Source organism: Falco peregrinus, chromosome 3 (assembly GCF_023634155.1).
Source record: "Falco peregrinus isolate bFalPer1 chromosome 3, bFalPer1.pri, whole genome shotgun sequence".
In the NCBI taxonomy this organism is placed as follows: Eukaryota; Metazoa; Chordata; class Aves; order Falconiformes; family Falconidae; genus Falco; species Falco peregrinus.
The window spans coordinates 115,906,187-115,928,713 of record NC_073723.1 but is presented as its reverse complement, the minus strand read 5'-3'; the positions used below and the strand labels follow the sequence as shown (position 1 = coordinate 115,928,713).

Sequence of the window (22,527 nt, the reverse complement as noted above, 5' to 3'; positions counted from 1 at the left end):
TTCTCCTGTTGGCCTTGTCCTCTGCAAACACCCAGCTGCCACCGACTTTCCCCGGGCCAAAGTGACTCAAAAGCACCCTTTTGTTTCCGAAAGGCAGTTTTCCCTGGAATAAACCATGCCAGGGCAGGACAGCTCTGGTCCGAGCAGCTGCAGAAGTGGCTTAAAGGATACAAAGCTCCACCTCGGAGCTGCTGGAGAGCACAGAGCGTGGCCGCATCCCTGTGACCAGGGAGGGACACACCGAGCACCAGGAGGGACGCTGGGGACCGAGCCCTGCAAACCCAGCCCTGCCTTGGCTCCCGGCAGATGCTGCCCTGCCCAAGCCCTGCAGACTGGGGAGGGCTGTGCTGGAGGGTGGTGGGTGATGAAGGGCCCTTTGCCTTTTCCATACCTGTGTCAAGGCACCTGGAAAAGCCGTTTTGGTGCTGCCACCCATCGGAGCTGCGGACAGCCCGGAGCTCCTCTGCCCACTGGGCCCCTTCCCATGTTCTTTCAAAGCAAAACCTTGAAGGCATACAGGCTCTGCAGAGAGATTTCCATACGGTAAAAGTTTCCCCTGGACTTTCTTTTTTTTCCCTCCCTCTCCTTACAGCAGCTCTTGGCTTAGCTTTGATTAATGAATATTGCAGCTCAGCCTATTTGGGAAGCAGCCCAGACTGCAGGACTGCTTTGGAAAGAGCAATGAAACAGCAAAACCTGAAAAGAAGGAGCCGGACACGCTCGGTATTTAACGTTACCGCTGGCTTGGAGGAGAAGCCACAGCTCCTCTGTCACTGCTGAGGGCCAGGCTGCAAAGAATTAGGGTCAATCCATCCATTTTCCAACTTCTAAGCCACACTGAATTAAGTGATTCAGTTGCTCAGGGTGTGGGTAGGGAAGGTGCAATTCTTTAATGCTCAAAGCGTCACGCAGCCGTTCCCAGGGGAGTTACTGCTCTTCCTTACCCCGAACCCAGGGAAGCGCTGCTGGGGGCTCGGGCTCTGCGGTGCGTTGGATCCTGCTGCAGCCGCTGCCCTAAAGAGCAGCATTTCTGCAGCGTGGCCAGGATCCGCGTGGAGCGTGCGGCTCTAGAGAGTCTCCTGGCAAAACCAAACCCGATAACATCAAGCAATGTCTTCAGGAAAAGAAGGGCACCGAGCGAGGCTCCCAAATGGGAGTACCTGCACCACAAGAGCATGTTTACATGCATGCGGTCAGGTAAAGGGCTCTTGTGTTTCTAAGGTGGCTGCTTGGGCAACCAAATCTTTCTGCCAGATCACTCAACACCAACGCTCAAGAGCAAAAAACCACCGGAGCAACAGCCAAGACGGCTCCATCAGCAGCAAACACGACCTTCCGCAGACCACAGCGACGTGGATTTACTCCGCGTGCAGGTGTGAGCAGGGAAACCCACGCTCCGTGCAGCAACCTCAACAGCAGGAGAGCTGAACACGGGACTGACAGATCGACCACGGCATTGCAGCTGTAAACGTGAACTTCTCAAATCTTTCCAGAAATCGCAGTGATCTGGCAGCAGACATTCCGAGGCAGCCAGCTGGTTAGGAAGCAGCGCGTCGGGGCAGGGGCTGAGCTCCCGCGCTGTGCACCCAGCGCAGCCACACTGAGCGGCCATCGGACCCAACGCCTCCAGACGGAGCCTTTCCCCAGGGATTCCGGTGCCCAGCAGAAGCAATATCGTGCCTTGCAGCCACTCCCTCACTCCAGCTACTTCAACGAGTGCTGAGGGAAGACTAACCCCTTCCAGGAAAAACACTGGAGAAGAGGAAGGGTAGGCAGAGGGCAGAACGTGGCCCAGACTTGCAGGGGGACTGAGCAGGGCAGCTCAGGAGCAGGTGGGGACAGCGGAGAGGACAGTGCCACAGCCACATCCCCGCACGGGGTGCTGGAGGTTGGCCAGCGTGCTGCTGCCGGCAGCCTTTGCTCCATTCCCCTGGGGCCCCAACCAGCTGGTACGAGGGCTCCAGCCCCAAAACTTCTCCGCAGACCCTTCCCGGCTGAGAGAAGGCAGCAGTTACCTGTTCACAGCTTTAAAATCCCTCCAGGGGGGACATCTGCAGGACTCTGCCTGCTGCTGAAGGGTGGCCGGCCAGGCTGAACCTGATCTTCCCATAACAAGCCGAGGACAGGACGGGCAGGGGGCTGTGCACGGGGCTCGGGTTGGGGGGCAGCCTTCTGCCTGCCTGCACGGACTAAACAGTCACGAGTCCTTAACACAGCAAACTTACAGGGAAAAATAAAGAGGGGTTAGTGCCAATCCTTCACACCATCTACCCTCTTACCTCGCAGGGATGCCGGGAGAGTTGATCCTGTGGATCCAGGGGAAAAAAATCCACCCGTGACCAGCCGTCCTCTGCCCAGGAGGGGAGGTCAGTGGCAGGGAATGGAGCACTGCAGGTTATCAGCTGATTTTTTTGTAGTAAAATTAGAAAATGCAAAACGGGTCCTTCAAGTCACAGGCTCAGAGACCGGAGACCGAGCCAGCCTCTTCCCCTGAGTGGATCCTGCCCCACCACCAGGAACAGCAGATGCTCCAGAGCGATCCTTGCATTTTCTAGCAACAGCTGTCTACATCACAGGGAAAGAGCTGGAAATTCTCCCCTGAGGCTGTTTTTCCAGAGCTCAGTTCCAGCATCACCCCTCAGGGAAGGTCCAGGTTTCCCTGCTGCTGCCCCTGAGGCTCCTTTATTTGCACCCAGCTTCCCCGTGTCCCGTGCACCAACCCGGCACTCAGCCCTCTGAACAAGCCCTCCGAGAATGGGCAAGCACCACCATATAGAGGAAAATATCTTTGTCCACATTCTGCTGGAAAAGCAGGGATCAGCAACTCCCTGCACAAGCCTCCCTGCCTGGCCCAGGCTCCCTCCCCTGAGGGATGCTCTCCTCAAACGGCTGCGAGCAGGAACGTAAAAGACACAGCAAAGGTAAAGACACAACTTTTGCTTTATAAAAAAAGACTGAATCAGACATTTAAGGCCAAGGAGTGCAAAAGAATCCCGTAAGACACCACAGGTGCACCAGCTTCAGGGACCATCAAATTGACAGTCTTCCTCTGAGTGAGTTTTTGGGGTGTTTGGTTTTTTTTGCAAGCTTAATCCACACACATTCACACTTCGTACACAGACTAAACATCAAAAACATACTATTGCATCTGTAATAGCAATTGGCAGCTCTTTGCAAGTCCATCCTCACCCCTCGTCTCCAAAGCTCCAGTGCCCGGACCACAGAGCTACATGTCAGCGTGACCCATGCTGACGCCTCAGTGCACAGGTTGAAGTAAACTTGTCCCAGTACGTATGTACAAATCCATTCAGAAGCAGGAAGCCAAACGGGTCCATCCATACGTGTGGCATTCGGAAGGAGGTGACCACAGTTCCTCTTGGAGTCCCGGCCTGGACTTGCTTCAAGTCTCTTCCTTGCATAAATGGGTTTTTCCACAAACCAACAACTTTAAAAACAAAGTAGGGAGGGGAAACCAAATCCAAGTCTCAGACCCTCCTCTTTTATTTTCGAAATCTCTCTCCCATCAAGTGTCTCAAGGTGTGGTCTCAGTAACGTTTGTGATTTATGAAAGCGTGCAATTTACAAAAACAGGCTCCAACAGGGACTTGAACTGTACATTTCAAAGGGCTTTGGCTGGTTAAATAACGCTGACTGCTCATATAGGGAATTAAATCCTTTCCCCCCTACTCAGCTTTTTGAAGAGCAATCACAGGCTATGAAATAAAGGCACATTTCTGTTCAATTAAGGCACAAAAACATGGTCCACACCAACGCACAGGGCCTATTTTGGTTTCCCTCTCCCCAAAAAACCTGGGTGTGTTTATTCTGTGGCTGGTAAATTCAACTAAGCGTGTTTTCTATTCACATCCAAGGGCACTCGAAGGTACTCGAAGTCCCATGGCTTCACATATTTACTTTGTGATAAACAACCAAGTGGCAATACCAGTAAGATAGGGCTTCCTCCTGCTGCAATGCTGCAGCCCTCAAGGTCGCCTGGCACGGTGCCCTCAGGGCAGTGACACCACATCTCCTGCTTCTGCCTGGCTGTTAGAGAGGAGCCACGGGAAGGAGAAGGTGCTGAGCACCCACAGGGGAAAGGCAGGACCTATCCGTTCCTCACAGACTCCCTGGAGACATTCCCAGGGGAGGTTTTCCTTTTGAAGCAAGAAACTCCCTTAAAAGTGGCTAGCAGAACAGTCAAACAGCCCAATTCTTAATTACAAAAACTTAAAAATGAACCAACTATTTTTCCTCACCTGTCATAACCCCAGTTCAAGGCTTGCCCAGCAGTCAGCATGGCCCCAAGCGTGCCGGGGAAATGCAGCGGGCTTGGCAGGTGAGGCACGCAAGTCACGGGGCAATGCCTGCAGCTGGTAACACCGCACGCCTGCAGCTCACATCAGACTGGCAGTGACTGCAAAGCTGATCCCCATGGGCCGCTCGGGAGGCGAGAGGGGGGCAGCTGTCCAGGCATCCCACCCCTCTGCAGCTGGGCACTACCGTGGGAGACATGCCAAGAGGCCAAAGATTAAAAGAACCACATTACCTGAACCTTCTCCTTACAAGGCAGCAGATGACGACACAGTGCTGTCAGTAGGAAGAAGGCAGATCTGGCTACTGCAAACACCATGGAGAGAGGACTTACGTTTTTGGGACCAAGCCAGCCACTTTAAATAGAGATTTGGATCCCTAGAGATCAGGTGCTTGACCTTCACCTCAGCATCAGCACCAACGCAGAGCCACCATCCAGTTACTCCCTACCCAAATTAACTTAGGCAATGCCAGAAAGCAAGAACTGTATACGACAGATCCTCAAAGCAGGGAAAGGGCTGGACCACTCAGGTTGCTGAAGCTAAACGTGAAGTACGGAAATGATAGAGGCACAAGTTATCTGATACTTCCTTGTTCATCTTCTCCTCCCTGGGTACATTCCACCTCCCAAGTTCATTAGTTCCACAGTTCACTTCCTTGATGTTCTATATTGTCCAAAAAAAAAAAAAAAAAATCCAGTGAAATTCAGACAGCGGGAGAAATTTGGCTTCAACAAAGGATCAGGGTAGACTGGGGGTAGGGGGGGAACGTGGCATAGCACACTCCGTCTTGAAAGAGGAGACATCCGATTGCAGCAAAGCCTTGGAACGCCTGCCTGCTGCTTGGGTCCTTTCCCTCAACAATACACCTGAAGCAGAGGTGCCCCAGATGAGTCAGTCTCTGTGTCTTGGAAAGAGGAATCTCTGCTTGTTGGAGAGCCTTGGAGAGGAAAGAGAAGAGATGGTGACATTAGACAACGTGAACTACAGCAGCCGAGCGCCTGCCAGTTAGGCGAGCGACTGCCACAAAAGGGTTTGTGTATCATGAGGGAGGAGAAAGCCACACAAAGCCCACAGGCAGGGAACAACCCCGCCTGTATTGTAGCCGTCTTCTAGGGCAGATCTGTCATTATGCAGGAGAAAACTTGTCTTTTAGCCCTGGGCTGCTCTTTGGAGTGGAGCACGCATGCCGTGAGGATCAGGGCTCAGGGGAAAGCCCGTCACTCTCCTCTGCTTCCCTTCTGCAGTTCCTTTTGTTCCCAGTATAACCCAGCTGTGACCTTAGCCGGTCACAACCCAAAGACAGCCCCAAACTTTGTCAAGACACCCAGAGACTGAAGGCACTCCACACTTGGGTTTCGTTCTTCTTCAGGAGGACCCAGCACCTCAGGCAGCCTTCTGAGCTACCTGCGCTCCCCAGGCTCAACAGAGCTACACCCCTTACGGTCACCTAAGAGGCAGGTGTCAGCTCAACCCCTGCAGCTGGTGAAAACCGCAGGCACGCATAATATGGGAAATTCAGGGCACTCCCCTCATCCCTGTGACACCTCTGCAGCCAAGACCCCCGGCCAGGCACGTTACCTGCACTGCTGTGCCGCCTCATATTCCTGGCTATCACATCTGCTGGTGTTTCTTCCGATATTTGCACGGCCAGATCTGGAACGAAAACCAAGAGGGCCTGAGACAGGGAAGGATGGGCAGCTGTGACTCGGGGGTGAAGACCCCTGTCAGGGAACGCACAGGGCTCTCCTCCAGGAGGCACCACCCCTGGGTAACAGGAGGGGTAGAGTCTGATTCTTCAGATTGCTTCCACCATTGTGTGGGTAAAACGAGCTTTGTAGTCTTTAAACACCAGGAAGCAACAGCAGCCTTACTGCTGAACTGGGAAGCACAACAGCCCCCCAGCTTCCTCCACTCTGTCTGGATGTCTCTTTGCCACCCACACGCTGCTTTTCAAGGTCTTGCCACAACAATCCCTCTTACTACCTGCTCTGGAGGGACCTTCAGGCTGCTCCAGAGAAGGAGGAAAGCATCCCTGGAACAGCCACGAGGCACTTAACACGGTGGCAGCAGCCCTTCCCTCCTCCTGGCAGGGGTATGTACTGGCTGCTGCTCACCCACTGAGCAGAGGAAGGCTCAGCACCAGGGAGGCACTCTGCCATGGCAGACTAAGGGTGGCATTAGCAAAGAGCGCTGGTAGAACACAGGGGTGAGAGCCAGCTTAGTAACTGGACATCCTCCGGCACAAGCCAGCTCATCTGGTCATACCAGTTAAGTTTGACTCACGGCCTTTCTGCCTAGCTTAGAGGTGCAGAGGAAGGCCAGGATCATTGCCGTAGCAGCAGAATAAGCCCTTGTATTGCTCAGTGCAGAGTTCACTGACGGTGAAAGATACACATATCAAGAAAGCCACAGCACAGCGACTGGTGAGACGCAGAGGGCTCCAGTCATAAATAAGGGTCTCCATTCCCACACTCCAGGAAAATCAGCCCAGCCTGAAGACAGGCACCAGCTGTCAGCCCTACTCCATTATCATGTCTCCATGGCTTTGATAAAATAACCCTCTTGTACTGAAGCGGTCACACCAAGGAAGCTGCACGTACCATCCTGGCTGATGACCATGGACTCCAGCATCGTCTCATTACCGCTGTCTGGTGCGTTGCCTCTGCTGGACTTCTCCTCGTGGCTCTGGCTCACTGGGACAGAAATATGGGGCCGGACCCTGCTTTTCCGGGTGCTGATGCGGATGATGCCTCGGACCAGCCTGCATTCAGCATCCTGCTCGTCCAGGTTGTAGTCCTGAGTTATGCTATTGATGAGGTCTGAGATCTTGTTGGTCTTCTCCAGGAAGACAGTGTCTGACGTGCACTTGGCCAGCTCATCGATCTGGTGGACGCTGAAGAGCTCTGTCAGTTTCTTGAAGATCAGGACATCGATCTCCCTGCTGGACATGGAGCCGTTCAGCTCGCTGATGTCCAGGTCAGACTCGTGGAAGGAATAATACTCCTCTGAACTGCGGTGGCTGCTGGGGAGTGTTGGCTTTTCTATGCTGTTCCTGAAGGGCTTCTCTGGCAGCAGCTCTTTGCAGCATGAATCGGACTCCAAGTGGTGGCTGGCGCTCCTGTTTTGATAGACAGGAATGCCCTTCAGTTTCACATCGGGGTAACTGAAACTGCTACCCATGCTGGACTTTTTGATCTGGTTCCCATTCTTCTCAGTGGGAGAGACGTTGGCAGGGCTGTTGGGCAGTCGCCCATTATAATCTCCGTTCTTTCCATCATCAGTGGAGGTCTCGGTGGGCCCTGGATAGGGGATACAGACACTGCAGTCCTGAAAACAGCCCCCACAGGTCACTATACAACAGAAAACAGCCTTGTATGTGTTCCAGGCCCGAGACAGAGAGAAACAGCAAAAGCTCTGGTTTGGGGGAGCTTCTGCTGTACCAGAAATAAAGGTAATTGTTTCTGCCTCTCTCCCGTTGGAGTCTTTGAGCTCAGCTTTGCGACCTTTCCTGTCCCGCGTCTGTTGGGCTCTGGTGCGGCTCTGTTTGATCTCAGGCGTAGAACCGCTGAACACCTCCAAACTGACATCCGTCTCCTTGGCCGCTCTGGTCTGCAGGGGCACAGCCTCCTGGCAGGACTGGTTCAGCTGGCGGTGGCTGTTCAGGTCCTGGGGGAGTCCCGTTTTCCGGCCCAGCATGGCTCACCGCTCAGGCACCTGGAGAACAAGAAGGTCTCAGGTCAAACCAAGCATCCGTCACGTGTCTCACCTTAGCAAGGCTGTTGATCCACAGAGAAGGTCCTGACATTCCCATTCAGTGATTCTCAAATTCAACATTTCAGTCATTTACAGAAATATTTTGCATCTGGACTCATGCTGTCCTCACTTGTCACAGAGAAGGGGAATCCAGCCTGTGCTTCAGGGCTCTCCGACTGCTCTAGCTTTGCTGCTTCCTTTCGGTAGATGCTTGAATCAGAAGAGAGATTTTTTAAAAGGGCTATTTTTATGACATCACAACCCCTGTAACCTTCCAAAGAGGTTTCCTCAACACAGCTGGAAGACAGAGCAATTAACGAGCGGCAGAGCCATAGGTGCAGCTGGCTGACAGGCTCCAAAGGGAAAAGTATCTTCTTTTAAACAACTTCCCCTTTGCCTTGCATTCCTCAGGATTAAGCTGGGCCCTGACAGTGCTCGTCCTGTCAGGGTAAAGCACACCATGCCCAGGAGGGGATGACAAGCAATCAATCATTATGCAAGCTGCCAATTCAGACTGCAGATTATTCAATGTTATTTAAATTAGAGGATTTAGCAATGCCATTACTAACACTGATGAATTTTGCTAGTCATGCTAAGGCCGTGTTATGTTAAAGACTGTCCTATGAAAACTGATGTCTTCATCTGGATTAAAGAAAAGATCTTGTCAGCAAATCGGTCTCAAATCGCGCCTCATGGGAGGAAAACCTTTGCAAAGCCCTACTGCAGAAATCCTACAGCAGGCTATCTGCTCAACTGTTTTTCTTGTTGCCAATGTACTAACACCACTGCCCCAGGTCTGCTCCCAGGAGTAAACTGTTCCTACAGGGTACTACATCGCGCTTTAGCTCCACGGATCCAACAAGCAGAGCCCAGCACATTAAATCTCCCTGTTACGAGGAAAGCTCGGCGATGGCGAGCAAAGTCAGGTCAAGGCTGTCGCTCTCCACTTCTGTTGCTGCCACTTTTATCCCAGACTACAGTGGGCCCCTAAGTTGTCCACGGTTTCTAAGCTTCTTGGCTAACACTCCTTTCACCCTCCAAGAGATCCTTTTAAATACTAATTAGGCTATTAATAAGCAGTGAGAGCCCAGCCATAGCTTAAGCATTTTTGGACTGTGCCTGCTGCTCTACTGTATACTTTCTATAGGGCACCTCAAGCATGAATAAATAAATCTGTCCTACCTTGTTAAAGCATTGCTGCTTTTTCCCTTTTTTTAAAACAAATAGTAATGTTGCCCCCACAAAGAAACAGGCACAGACTGAAAACCAGGCAGTCACAGCACACCACTGCTTTCCAGGAATATTTTGGCTCCATTTGCTTTTAAAAATTTCTAAGTAGTACATGTCCCAGGAGTTCCCTCTGCACATTCCTGGACAATATGTTAAATACAAAAGTCCCAGACACTCCAGTTTCAGCAGGCAAAGCTCCCTAGCCTCAGCATCAGTGGAGAGTTTTGTTTGCTTGCACTTCAGACAACAGGGTTTTTTTTCCTCAGCTTCACTATTTTTGTAATGCAGTTCAAAATTTAAAAACAAACAGAAAACGTTGGAGCTGATCTAAGCACAGAACTGCTTCCTGCAATGTTTCTCTTAATACTGAGGCCTCACCAAGCGATCTAACACACGCATTGCAGAGCCATGATCGTTTATGTAACAATATACAGTATTCTGAAATTTCAGAGCATCTTTGGCATAGGGAAGGGTATCATCTCAGGAGTAAAGCTCTACAAAAAAAGACTTGCAGGCACAGAGACTGAACCTCTTGCCTGACACTGCACAACCCCCCAGCTGCATCAGGCATCAGAGGCACCTCCGGCCCCGAACACTGAGCTCACCCTCTTCCCATCACATCTCACGTTTCTGCGACCACCAGATCACATGTCTGAAGAGATCCCTGTCAGCACATACAAGCTCCTCGATCCAGCAGCCTCTCTGGCACAACGGACTGGATGGAAACCCGCAGCCAGCTGCTTAACATGGCCATCAACAAAAGCTGGGACTAAAATCCACAGCTGAGCCGATACTCACAGGGTCGCCAGGAGCCGTCTCTGGTCTCAGGCAGGCACCACGTGTCGATAGCGAAGATCCTTCTAAAGAACTTCTGCATCTGCCTCAGCAGGGCGAGGAGGGATTCACAGTTCGCACGTCCAAGAGTTAGCCGGGGTCTAAGATCTTCATGGTTCAGAGGATAGGATTTCCTTTGAAAGTTTTAAAAAAAAGCTAAATTAAGTTGTGAACCTACTTAACAAAGTCACATGGGGTTGCCAGCGTTGCCATGTCGCCCTCATTAGAAGCTAGGGAGGGCGAAGGGCCCACTTAAACAGGAGCCCGAGGACCTGAACTCAGGATACATTTACAGACAGATAGAAATAAATTCTCTTAAACATCAGGAAGCCCCCAGTTTTCTAAGGCGCCTTGCCAGGAGCCGCAAGCTGCCCCACAAAGCTCCCGGTCTCCTGCCGGCCCCCCTGGGACCCCATCCCCAACCTGATGCACCCCCCGGCCAGAAACACCCCCCGGGGAGCCTCCCTGTGCCCCGGCCCACAGCACCCCCCTGCTGAGGCAGCCCCTCCCCCCGCAGATACAGTTCGCCCCTTCCTCACAAACAGGGGGGCCCCCTGCCCACCCCGGCCCCCCTCGGGACGCTGGGTTTTGGGGAGCAGAACCGGCAGCCGAGGGCGCGGGGTTTCCACAGAGCCCCCCCTCCCGTGCTCCCCGCTTTGCTTTCCAGCCCTCGAAGGCCAAGCAGGCCCGGCAGGGCCCAGCCCCCACCCCGGGAGAGCCCCCCGGGGCGGGGGCAGGGCAGGTCCCAGCGCAGCCGGAGGAGAGGACAGAGCGGGGGGGGGGGGGGCACAACGGCAGCGCGGGGACAGCTGGTGGCGGGGGGGGGGGGGGGGGGGAGGCTGCCCCCAGCCCGGGGGGAGGCACACGGCCTCGGGGCGCCGCTCTCGGGGTGCGCACGGCGGGGGAGAGGCCGGTCTCAGCGGGGGGCGGCAGCCGGGGCACCCCGGCCTCGGGCGGGGGGGGGCCGGGGGGATCCCCGGGGCCGCGGGGGGCAGCGCTCGCCCCTCCCTCCCGGCCGGCCGCGGCCTGCTGCTGCCCCCGGGCCCGGGCCGGGCGGCCCCGACGGGGGAGGGCGGGCCGGGGCGGGGGTCGGGGCCGGGGCGGGGGTCGGGGCCCCCCGGCGGCGCTGCCCCCCCCCCGGCCCGGCGTTACCTGCGAGCCAGGGAGCGGCGCGCGGCCCCGCCTCACCTGGGCCAGGTGAACCACGTGACCCGGCCCGACGGGGCGCCGCGAGGGACAGCAGAGCGCGGCGGGCGGGGCCGCTCCGGCCTGCGCTGCCCGGCCCCGGGTCCCCGGCCCCAGGGACCCTGTCCCCAAAGACTCTGTCCCCAAGGACCCTTGTCCCCCGGGTCCCTGTTCCCAAGGACCCCATCCCTGGGGTCTCCATTCCCAAGGACCCCTGCCCCAAAGGACCTTTGTCCCCCATGTCCCCATTCCCAAGGACCCCATCCCTGGGGTCTCCATCCCCAAGGACCCCTGCCCCTAAGGACCCTTGTCCCTCGTGTCCCCAGCCCCAGGGATCCCATCCTCGGGGTCCCCACCCCCAAGGACCCCTGTCCTAAGGATTCTGCCTCAAAGAATCCCTCAGCCCAAGGATCCTCGTCCCCAAGGGTCTGTGTCCCAAACCATTCCCATCTCTGAGGGTCCTCATCCCCAAGGATCCTTGTTGCTGAGGACCGTCTTCCCTGAGGATATCTATTCCCAGGGTCCTCACCCTTAAGGTCTCCAGCCCCAAAGGCCTCACTTCCCAAGGATCTATGTCACAAAGGATCCCCAAGGATCCTGTCCCAAAGAACCCTCATCCCTGAGGATCTTGTCCCAAAGGATCCCTGTCCTCAAAGATGCCCAGTTCCTAAGGATCCCCATCCCAAAGGATCCCTGTCTCAAGGGCCCTCATCCCCGTGAATTCAGGTTAGGGAGGATCCCTGTCACTAAGGATCCCTGCCCCAGCAGATCCCAAGGGTCCCCATGGCTGCGCCAGACAGCACCCCACTGCTGAGGGACATGAAGGGGCAGGCGTGGCGTGGCTGGCGTGGGGTGGCTGTGTGTGTCCCCTGGGGTCCCACGGGACTTTATAATACAAAACTGCTTTCTGCAGAACATTTCACCTTGAAACATGGTCATTCACTGTCATGCTTGATCTTAATTATCTTTTAAAGTCTAACTGTACTTAAATTACAAAAAACATACAATAAAATTATTTTCCCCTAGCCCGTGCCTCCCTGGGTGCTGCCTGCAGTTCTGGGTGCTCAGCCTGGAGCCAGGAGCCCACCCCCCCAGGGATGAACCTTCACCCAGGTCACGGCCAAGTGCTTCAACACCCCCAAAGCCTTTGGCCACCCCTCTGCCCCTTGCAGCCATGGGGGGACCTGGGGCGATTCCCCCCTCTCTGCTCAGCACCCTGTGAAGTGACAACATCGTCCATCCCTCCTCACGCTGGGAACCGTCGTTCCTGCCCCAGTTCCCGTGGGGACCTCGGTGGCACCGGGGGGACACATGCTGCAGCGATGCCCAGCACATGGCAGGCACCGAGGCTGTCAGGCTCAGCCCATCCTCTTCGTTGCCGCTCCGGGATTGAGTGGTTCTTTCCAAAGAGCTGCTGATTCACTCCTGGGGGGTCGGACCCTTCCCCAAAGGTTTGGGGGGAGCCTGGCGGGTGGTGGGGCAGGAGCCCGGTGGGTGGTGGGGCAGGAGCGGGTGGCTGGGCAGGAGCCCGGCGGGTGGCAGCGTGCACTGAGGCTGTGGGGAGCAGCAGCTGCCTGGCTTGGGGGCACCACTGGGTACCTGAGAGGAAACAGGAGAGAGAAAAACCAGTTTAAAGGATGGTGCCGGTGCCAAGAAGCTCAGTCCTTCTCTAAAGGGCACAAAGATGGCATGTATTTATTTAAGCCTCTGGCACGGGAACACCGTACTTCATTCCAGCCGGTGTCATTTCCCTGTTTTCACTTGGATTTAACTCCAAACACTGCCTGGAAACGTGTCGTCTCCTCTGCCAGGTGCCTTGAGCACAGATCCTGGGCACAAACCCTCTCCCGGCGCTGCCCCATCCAGCCTGGCACTTCCAGGATGAGCTGAGCAGCACGGCATGGCCCCCCGAGTCCAGCACCCCTCGGCTCCTGCCCTTTCCCCATGTCCCAGCACCTCCCAGTGGAGCTGCCGCCTGCCAGGGCTCCGGTCCTGGTCCCAGGCCCCTGATGCCAGCGTTGGGTCTAAGACAGCGGGGCAGGGAGCTGCGTCAGCCCAGGAGTCCTGGGGCTTAAACCTGAAATCCTGATGCAAGATTCCTTCCCTTAAACCAGGCCAGGGAGAGCAGCACCTGGGTCCTCCCCACCCCCCGTAACTGGGACACCTGGGGAAAAAAATTGCGGAGAGACTGAGATGACACTAATATCAATTATTTACTGCCTATAATAAGGCTTCATTTTTCTGGAGCACATCCCAGCACAGGGCTTTAAAGAGACTGAGATAAGAGGCCAGTGCACAGCCCTCGCTACGTCCTCTCACATCCCTGGGGACCGGCACTGGACCAGCTGCGGGATGCAGCACCGTGCCCCATCCCGGCTGTTGGTGCCTCCGCATGCGGCTGCGGAGGGTCGCTGCCGGGGAAGGGAGAACAACGGTCTCAACCGGGCTTTTGCATCAAAGAGGTTTATTCTGAGCGCTGCTAATTTCAGACTCCTCTGCTAAATCATTAATAGCTCGTCAGCCCCAGCAGAGATCCCGCACCAGCACCGGAGGGTTTCTGGGACTCAGGCAGTGCCTTACCCCGAGTGGCAGGAGCATTTCTTCTATTTTTCTATTATTTGCCTTACCAGCCTCTGTTTGCTCATCTACCTGGCTGTGCCATGGCTGGCTGGGACAGCCTGGGGGCACAGCCACTGTGGGGGCCTCAGTGACAGCCTCATCCTCGCTAGCTAATGCCCCAAGCCCATCTGGCCCCTTCTTAATTCTTAAACTCACATCCAGGCACAGCTGTTCCCTGTCTCCATTTCCTTTTCTCACTCTGGACCAGGGACTGGAGCTGGGAAGGTGATAAGCAGCACAGACCTGGGGTGTGACCCAAAAATGCAATTATTTTATGAGCAGGTGACCGATGAAGCCAGAGGTCACTCCAACCTCAGCGCTTCTGAGGTTTCACTTTGGGGAACAGGGCAAGCTCACTGCAGGACAAACCCTGGCCCCTTCCCTCTTTGGGGGTAGCTTTGGGGGTCCAGGTTTCACCAAAGCAGAGCAAAAAACCAGAGGGGAGGATGTTCCATTTAATACCTGCCTGTCCCCATAGCTTCTTTGGGTTGCAGGCAGAGGGTTGACACTGCACCTGTGATGGAGCTGCACCCCTCAAATCTCTGAACCCCATTTTATAGCAGCATTTGCATGGGATACACAAAGATGGTTCAGCCTGGACTTCAGCCCTTCCTACAGCCTGAAAGGCAGCCTGCAGAGCTTCAGCAAATGCCGTGACCGTGCCTGACACCGGGCAGCGGGGATGCAGCGGGAGCTGGGGACCAGCAGGGAAGGGACGAGCAGGCAGCGGGGGCCGGGAGCAGTGACGCAGCAGCCTCTGATGCTGCTCAGTGTCTGGCAGACGTGTGGCAGGGCTGGCAAGAGCAGGAATGTGACGTCAAGCACAAAGGATGGGGTATTTTTGCCCCCCTAAGGAAAGCAAAGCTGCCTCCAGCCCACGTGGGACTGGGGTGACATCTACCGCAGGCCTGGACGTGCCTCTGCCTGCAACAGATTTAGGCTGGGGCTTTTTTTTTTTTTTTGGATTAGGCTTTTTTTCCTGTCTGGGGGTGGGATGAGACCTTGGCACCCAGTTCCTATCATCCCTTTTATCCTCTGCTACTCTGATGTGAAACACAAGCAGGCTTTACCCGATGCACCTACGTGAAGATGCAGCCGCTGAGCGTGACATCCCGGCAGGAGGAACCCCAAAAAACAGGCTCCTTGTGGGGGAGCAAGGTGGCAGCGGCCCCCTCCTGCTCCAGCCCCCTCCCTGTGCCGTCTCAGCCCACTCTCAGCTCTATTAATGCTGTCTTAAATGATAATGATGTTGGCAGCGACACTGCAGTGACAGCCATGCAACCAAGGACATGCTGTCCTGGTGCCACCTCCCTTGTACCCCAAGACTGGGACACCCCAGCCACAGCCCCGGGGGGGAGTGGGGGCTTCCCCCTGCCCTTCTTCCTGCCCCAGGCTGGCAGCTGGGCCACCAGTGTCCCCAACCAGCACCAGCAGCTTCTCCCAGGGGCTGCAGACATGAAACCAGCCGTCCCAGTAACCTGTCCCAGTCCAGCCTTTCCCTCAAACCTTCCCAGTAAATCTCTCCAGTATCCTTTCCCAGCCCAGCCTTTCCCAGTAAGCCTCCCCAGCCCAAGCCTTTCCCAATAACTCCTCCAGTAACTTTCTCCCAGTGCAGCTTTTCCAAGTGACCCCCCCTGTAACCCTCTCAGCCTTTCCCATTGATCCCCCCCCCTCCAGTTCTGCATTTCGCAGGGACCCCCCCAGAAGGGAGAATGGTTTTTCTGCACCGCAAACTACTAACGCCACCAGGCCAGTGCCATGCTAGGACATACCCAGACCAGTGCTGTGCCATACTGGGCTATACAGAGGCTGCTACCATGCCGGTGCCATACCAAGTCTGGGGCCGGTGCTGTACTGTGCATAGTGAGCCCAGGGCTGTGTTGGTGCCGGTGCCATGGTGTACTGTGCCGTACTGAGCCCAGGGCTGCATTGGTGTCGGTGCCATGGTGTACTGTGCCGTACTGAGCCCAGGGCTGCGTTGGTGCCGGTGCCATGGTGTACTGTGCCGTACTGAGCCCAGGGCTGCGTTGGTGCCGGTGCCATGGTGTACCACCCCAGGGCCATCCTGTACCATACTGAGCCCTGGGCCATGTTGGTGCCAGTGCCATGCTGTACCATGCCATACCAAGCCCGGGGCCATGTTGGTGCCAGTATCGGTGCCATGCCATACTGGGCCTACTGAGCATGGGCCTGTGATGGTGCTGGTAACTGTACCGAGCCATACCCAGCCTGGTGTCATACTGGGCCAATACCAAGCCCAAGCATCCCCTGAATGCCAGTATCATACCAAGCCATACTGAGCCTGGCGTTGTACTGGGCCGTACGGAAGCTGAGCATCCCCCGGTGCCAGTGTCACCCTGGGCCATACCGAGCCCGCGCATCCCCCAGTGCCGGTGTCACCTTGGACCATACCGAACATCCCCAGGTGCTGGTGTCACCCCGGGCCATACTGAGCCTGAGCATCCCCCGGTGCCGATGCCACCCCCACCCCAGGCCATACCAAGCCCGAGCATCCCCCCAGTGCTGGTGTCACCCCGGGCCATACCGAGCCCGAGCACCCCCTAGTGCCGGTGTCACCTCGGGCCATACCGAGCCCGAGCATCCCCGGGTGCCGGTGTCACCTCGGGCCATACCGAGCATCCCCGGGTGCCGGTGTCACCCCAGGCCATACGGAGCCCGACCGCCCCCCCAGCGCTGTACCGCACCGCCTCGGGGTCGCGCCCCCGCCCCGGGCCGGTGCCGCTGCCGCTGCGGAGCCGCCCCCGGCGGGGCCGAGCCGCCCGCAGCCAGCGCCGCCCCCGGGTATATATAGCGGCCGCGGCGCTGCCTCGCTCCCGTTCCCGTTCCCATGGCGGCGGCGGCGGCAGCTCCGGGCCCGGCTGCCTGCAGCGAGCAGCGCCCCGATCGCGGCGGCCCCAGCAGCAGCAGCACGGGCAGCACCGGCAGCAGCACCGGCGGCGGCGGCGGCGGCAGCGGCAGCCCCGGGTCGGTGGAGCTGGCGGCGGCGCGGCGGCGGCTGGTGGCGGCGGAGGGGCGGCGGCGTGCGGCGGCGGAGCTGGAGGGCCGCGTCCGGCAGGTGCACTGCGCCCTGCGGCACGCCGAGCTGCGCCTGGCCGCCCGCGCCGAGGCCCTGGGCCGGCTGGGGGCCGGCGTGGCCCAGGCGCAGCTGGCGCTGGCGGCGCAGAGCCAACGGCTGCAGAAGGGGCTGCGCCGCCGCCCCCGCCCCCGCCCCGCCGCCCTGCTGGCGGCCGCGCGCGCCCTGCGCAGCTGCGTGCCCTGGGCCCCCGGCCGCGCGCGCGCCCCCGCCGCGACCCCCGCCCGCCGCCTGCCCGCCGCGCCGCGCAGCCCCGCCTAGGGACGGGGGGCACGGGAGGGGGGGCTGGAGGGCGGGAGGGGTCGGGGCCATCTGGGGGACCCCGTGGTGGGGGGCGCCCAGCAGGGTCTGGGGTCTGTTTGAGGGTCCCGGGGAGCCCGATGAGTCGGGGACCGGTGGTCCTGGGGGCATCTGCAGGGGGTGGGGGGTCTGGCAGACCCTGCAGGACCTGGGGGGCCCCATCGTGGGGGGTGCCCAGCAGGGTCTGGGGTCCGTTTGAGGGTCCTGGGGAGTCTGATGAGTCGGGGACCGGTGGGGTTGGGGGTCCCAGCGGGATCTGCAGGGGGTGAGGGGTCTGGCAGACCCTGCAGGATCTGGGGGGCGCCCAGCAGGGTCTGGGCTCCTTTAGAGGGTCCTGGGGAGGCCGATGAGTTGGAGACCAGTGGGTCTGGGGGTCCCGGGAGGATCCTGCAGGGAGTGAGGGCTCTGGGGGACCCTGCAGGATCTGGGGGACCCCATGAGGGGGTGGGGGGGGGTGGGCCAGCAGGGTCTGGGCTCCTTTAGAGGGTCCTGGGGAGCCTGGTAAGTCAGGGACCGGTGGGTTTGGGGGTCCCGGGGGGATTCTACAGGGTGTGAGGGGTCTGGGGGAACCCAGCAGGGTCTGGGGAATCTGATGGGCTGGGACCTGGCAGGTTTTGGGGTCCCAGGGGAATCCTGCAGGGTCTGGGGGACCCTATGGTGTGGGGACACCCAGCAGGGTCTGGGTGCCTCAGTGCTGGCCTGAAGGGGCTGGTGGGGGGAACACCCCATGGGGTCTGGGGTGTTTGGGGTTCCTTAGGAGACCCTGTCAGATTGGGGCGCTCCAGGGGACCCAGCAGGGTCTGGAGACGTTGGGGTGCCCTGAGGAATCTGGGGGGTGTGTGTGTGCTTGAAGGACCCTGCAGGGTCGGGGCTCCAGGGGTGTGCAGTGAGCTGGTGGACCGGGTGGGGGGACCCAGCAGGGTCTGGGAACCCCTATAGGGTTGGGAGACCCTGTGGAATCTGGGGTGCACAGAGCCCCCCGGCAGGGTCTGGGGTCCCTGTGGGATCTTGCCAAATCTGGGGGTGTTTGGAATCTGCTGTCAGCACCCCCAGCCCACTCTGGGGTCACCCCCGGCCCAGTGGCAGCAGCTTCAGGGCAGCCACTGTGGGGCAGGGCCCCTTGGCTGCCCGAGCCCCGCTGCCCCCCAGGGTGGGGGGTCCCAGAGACCCTGGGCCAACAGGACAGTGGTGGGACTGTGCCTCATGCTGGGGCTCGGGTGCAGCCTTCACATGCCCCTGTGCCAGCCTCGGGGGGGGGGGGCGGGGCGGAACGAGCAGGCTCGGTGTCACCCCACTGCCACCCCCTGGATGGCGATTTTGGCTCGGGACTGTGCACCCCCGCGGGGGCAGAGAGCAGAAGAGGACTGGTCCTCACCGGAGCGCCGCACACCGGAGCATCGCACCATCTGCCTCCCACCGAGCTGGATTTTGGGGACTGCTTTGATGATTGATGGAGCGGGTGACACTCGAAGCCTCCCGGTGCTTCTAGCAAGAGGCTTTGCCCCCCACCCTCCTCCGCCAATGTCACCCTGCAGCAAAGCCTGTCGCTGTGGGCTCTGGAGAAGGCATGAGGAGGTGAAGGTGGGCTCAGGACAAAGCACCCCTCTCTGGGCAGAAGGGTTGTGCTGTCCCCTGGCACCGCTGTCCCCACCAGCCCTGAGCCGGCCTCGGGATGGAGGGCTCGGACCCGACAGCATCACCTCTTCCCAGCCAGGAGCTGCAGCGGTTCAGCCGGCAAAGCCCCTCACCAGCCTGCTCCTCCACCGGACACGGCCACCAGCGTCCGCCATCCTCCGGGCCACCAGCGTCCGCCATCCCCCGGGCCACCAGTGTCCTTCAGCCAAGCCACCGACACAGGGTCTTGCTTTGCCGTGCCAAGCTTTCGCAGTGGCTTTCCCTGGAGGCTGCATGAATCCCTCCTTCCTGCCGGAAAACCATAACTCACCCCCCTTATTTATTTTTAATTTAAAAAAAAAAAAAACCAAACACCTCACACCCACTTGATTTGGGCTGGGGGGTGGGGGGGGTGGGGGGGTTCACTGACTCATGAATGTGCTGCGACTACCTTGGTGTGAGACAGCAGGTCTGTTGTGTAATCCTCGCTTCTCGCCTCTGCGCCGGCTGGTGCTGCTGCCTGTGCTGCCTGCACACGAGCAGAAGTAAACTTTGATATATTTTATTCATTACACGCGGTGTCCTTAAGTGCTGGCTGAAATATAACCAAGAGGGTGATTAGAATGGGGATTAGCAAATAAGCCCTGGTAATGGCATGTAATTAATACCAGAGTGGATTGCTCTGATTATTGACTTCTTCCCTCCTCCAAATGTGTGGGGATGTGGAAGATGCGTTGGGAACTGCCGGTAGCGGAGTGTCCCTGTGGGTGTCTGGGGTCTGCCAGGCACCACAGCTGGATGGACACACACACACACATGTACAGACATGGTCTATCCTGAAAAATTTGTACAAGGTCACAAAGAAGGCACAACTTGCATGTGAGTGCCTGCAGAAAATGGGTGGCGGAGAAATATTTGAGCTACCAGCATGACTTTACTAAGGTCATGTGCTGGGGAGGGTTGGAACTTTCTCCTATTAATCCTTGTTTTCAAACAATTATTTTTGGGTTTGTGTTACTCGGTGTGGAGCTCACAGATGCTCTGATGCTCCCTACCTCCTTGATGTTCCCTAATTTCTGCCCTTTCACTAAATTGCTGCCTGCTGGATTTTTTTTCCATGCGTGCACAGCCGTAATCCCAACCAGGAGGTGATTCCCCAAGCCGGGTGAGGAGTTTGCTACTAATAGCAGCTTACAGGTCTCAGCCAGGAGAAGGGACACGTTATCTCTCCCAAGCTTTCAATTAATAGTATGAAATGCACAGCTTGGGCTTAAATCCTTTGCTTTTTTCCCCTCCCTGGTGATTATTTGCAAATCAGCTTTTGACCTGATTAGAGCAGAACCTACTTAAAGGAACTGCAGGGAAAGACCTTAAAAAAAAATATGAATCAACTTCATTAAACCAGTAAGACCAAAATCACGGAAAATCCTTTGATGCAGTGGTTCCTCCCTACCCTTTGGTCTCGGCGAGCTTACAGTCTTGTCACACTTTGTGTTTCTGCAGTATCTTTAGCTGGAACACCACATCCATTCCAATTCACAAGCTTATTCCCATTTTCCTACCGGATGGAGGAGGCTGATGTGGTCAGCGAGGCCAGGAGGGTCGGTGGAAGGGCAAGGAGGAGATCCCAGGTCTCCTCACAGCTCCACCCTGCAAAAAAGTGCACCTTTAGCTGAAATAAGGATACCTGCCCACTCTGGAATATGGTACTTGGGATCTCAAGGGGTGGGGAAAGGCAGTTAGGGTCGCCCCATCTCCCAGGGTGGTGTGTGGGGAGGGCAGTCATGGACACATCTGGGACCTGGGTTTCAGAGTGGAGGAGTAACAGCAGCTCCCCAGGCTGCTGCTGCAGTGAGAAGTGGTACCTTTCCACGAAAAAGAGTAAAAAGACAATAAAAGCTGGTGCCAGAGTCCCGTTACATGGTGGCTGCTCATGGCTGGGATGACGCCCTCGTGGGATTGCATCTGCTGCATGGGAGCAGCCATTGCCTCCTGCATCCGGATGAGTCCCTGGGCCGCGGTTTTGGGCAACGTCTCCGCAGGTAAAGCACCATCCAGTGACTCCTGCAGCAGCTCCTGCAAGATGCTCCCACTCCCCAGCCTGCCGGGGCTCTCCGAAGCTGCTGCAGCGAGCCCAGTCCCCAAGTTCCAGGCTGCCAACACGGCTGTGCTAGTACCCACGCATCCAGGTGGCTCTCTGGGTGGACAAGCTGGTCCAGCCACCAGCCAGGAGCCCCCTGCAATGCCAGGTGGGCATCCTGGGTTAGCTTGGTGGGTGACCTGGCCCCATGCCCCCCTCCACACCCCGTACAGCACAGGAGCCCTGTGCCACCCCCAGCCGATGCTGTCACGGGACTGCTCGTGCGTGCTGGAGACAGCAGCAAAGTCTTGCTGGAGGGTCCTGGGCCTGTTTGGGGGCGGATTTGGGGGGAAAACCCACATCACCTCCTGTGTAAGGTCAGAGGGAAAACGGAGCAGAAGCCGGATCCTCTGGTGCCTGCTGTTGGGAGCATCCCTGCATCCCCTGCCCAGGAGCACGGGGCTTTGCATAACCCCGCTCGCCTTCCTGCCCCCCTGCCAGCAACAGCGTTACATAAATGGCACTGACACTTGTTGGTTTTATGAGATTATTTTGGTACAGACTTTCTGGGAAAAAATAAAACTAATGTGGCGTGTTAAAACCTAAACCCAGCTTCTCTCCTTTCCACCGATAATTCCTTTTGGGCTCGTTGCTATTGAGTGTGTTGGTGTGCGGCGGGTGCCAGGGAGGGTACCAGGGGTGCAGGCACCGATGGTCCCCAGGGCTGAAATGCCTCTGAGGGGCTGGCGTGAGAGGGATGGAGGGGGGACACAGAGGGGCCGGGCGAGAGGGATGGAGTAGGGGGACACAGAGGGGCCGGGCGAGAAAGATGGAGTGGGGGGACACAGAGGGACAGGGCAAGAGGGACGGCGGGGGGGACACACACAGAGGCAGGGCGAGAGGGATGGGGGGGTGACAGGGACAGAGCGAGAGGGATGGGGGACACACACAGGGACAGGGCAAGAGGGACGGGGGGGGACACACAGGCATGGAAAGGGGGACAGAGGGGGGACACAGGCAGGGCAAGAGGGATGAGGTGAGAGCGATGGGAGGGGGGAAAGGGACGGGGCGAGAGCGATGGGAGGGGGTACAGGGACACCCCCGAAGCTCCCCGGGCCAGCTCGCAGGGCGCGGGTGGCCGCCGGGGCGCGCAGCCGCTCCCTGACGCAGCCGCAAGGGGGCGCTGCAGGAAGCGCCTTCGGCGGCGGCTGCCCGGGCGGCTGGGGCGCGGAGCCCGGCCCGGGTGTCCCCCGCGGGGTGCCCAGCCAAGCCTGGCCTCCCCCCCGGCCTCCCCCCAGCTCTGCTCTGCCCTGCCCTGCAGCACCCCCAGCTCCCCCCAGCATCCCTCCAGCTCTCCCCAGCATCCCCCCAGCTCTGCTCTCTCCCTCGAGCATCCACCTAACTCTGCCCTCTCCCTGCAGCACCCCCCAGCTCTCCCCACCATCCCCCCAAGCTCTGCCCTCTCTCCCCAGCATCCCCCCCAGCTCTCCCCTCCTCACAGCCCA

At 57.9% G+C, this 22,527-nt stretch overlaps 3 protein-coding genes across 5 annotated transcripts in view; 1 reads left to right on the top strand and 2 right to left on the bottom strand.

Annotated features, from left to right (window-relative positions):
• LOC114012416 (uncharacterized) overlaps positions 1-22,301 on the bottom strand; it is a 37,874-nt gene extending 15,573 nt beyond the window's left edge. Inside the window, exons 1-3 of the mRNA XM_027788043.2 lie at positions 20,808-22,301; positions 20,505-20,592; positions 18,229-19,537 (exon numbers count right to left, since the gene is read on the bottom strand). Of these exons, the coding sequence (XP_027643844.2) occupies positions 19,390-19,537; positions 20,505-20,592; positions 20,808-21,492 (921 nt within the window). The 5' untranslated portion in view covers positions 21,493-22,301 and the 3' untranslated portion in view covers positions 18,229-19,389. The remainder of the gene's footprint in view (positions 1-18,228; positions 19,538-20,504; positions 20,593-20,807) is intronic.
• Positions 2,923-12,174, bottom strand: KDF1 (keratinocyte differentiation factor 1). Of its 3 annotated transcripts, none has more exons than XR_008746448.1 (5): positions 10,095-10,552; positions 6,914-8,027; positions 5,892-5,966; positions 4,257-5,250; positions 2,923-3,445 (listed from the first exon to the last, which is right to left on the bottom strand). XR_008746448.1 is itself a non-coding variant. In XM_055799516.1 (5 exons), exons 3-5 carry the CDS (start codon positions 8,007-8,009, stop codon positions 5,168-5,170), a joined length of 1,254 nt encoding a protein of 417 aa, XP_055655491.1. In that variant the 5' UTR covers positions 8,010-8,027; positions 10,095-10,264; positions 11,283-12,174; the 3' UTR covers positions 2,923-5,167. The 3 variants fall into 3 exon arrangements, 2 of the variants coding, with proteins under 2 accessions (XP_055655491.1, XP_005238334.2); XM_055799516.1 differs by adding an exon at positions 11,283-12,174 and having other exon boundaries at positions 2,923-5,250; positions 10,095-10,264; XM_005238277.3 differs by having other exon boundaries at positions 2,923-5,250.
• Positions 15,958-18,232, top strand: TRNP1 (TMF1 regulated nuclear protein 1). The gene is made up of 2 exons (XM_055799517.1): positions 15,958-17,491; positions 17,637-18,232. The coding sequence occupies exon 1, from the start codon at positions 16,783-16,785 to the stop codon at positions 17,287-17,289; it is 507 nt and encodes a 168-aa protein (XP_055655492.1). The 5' UTR covers positions 15,958-16,782; the 3' UTR covers positions 17,290-17,491; positions 17,637-18,232.
• Positions 22,302-22,527: the final 226 nt, after the last annotated feature.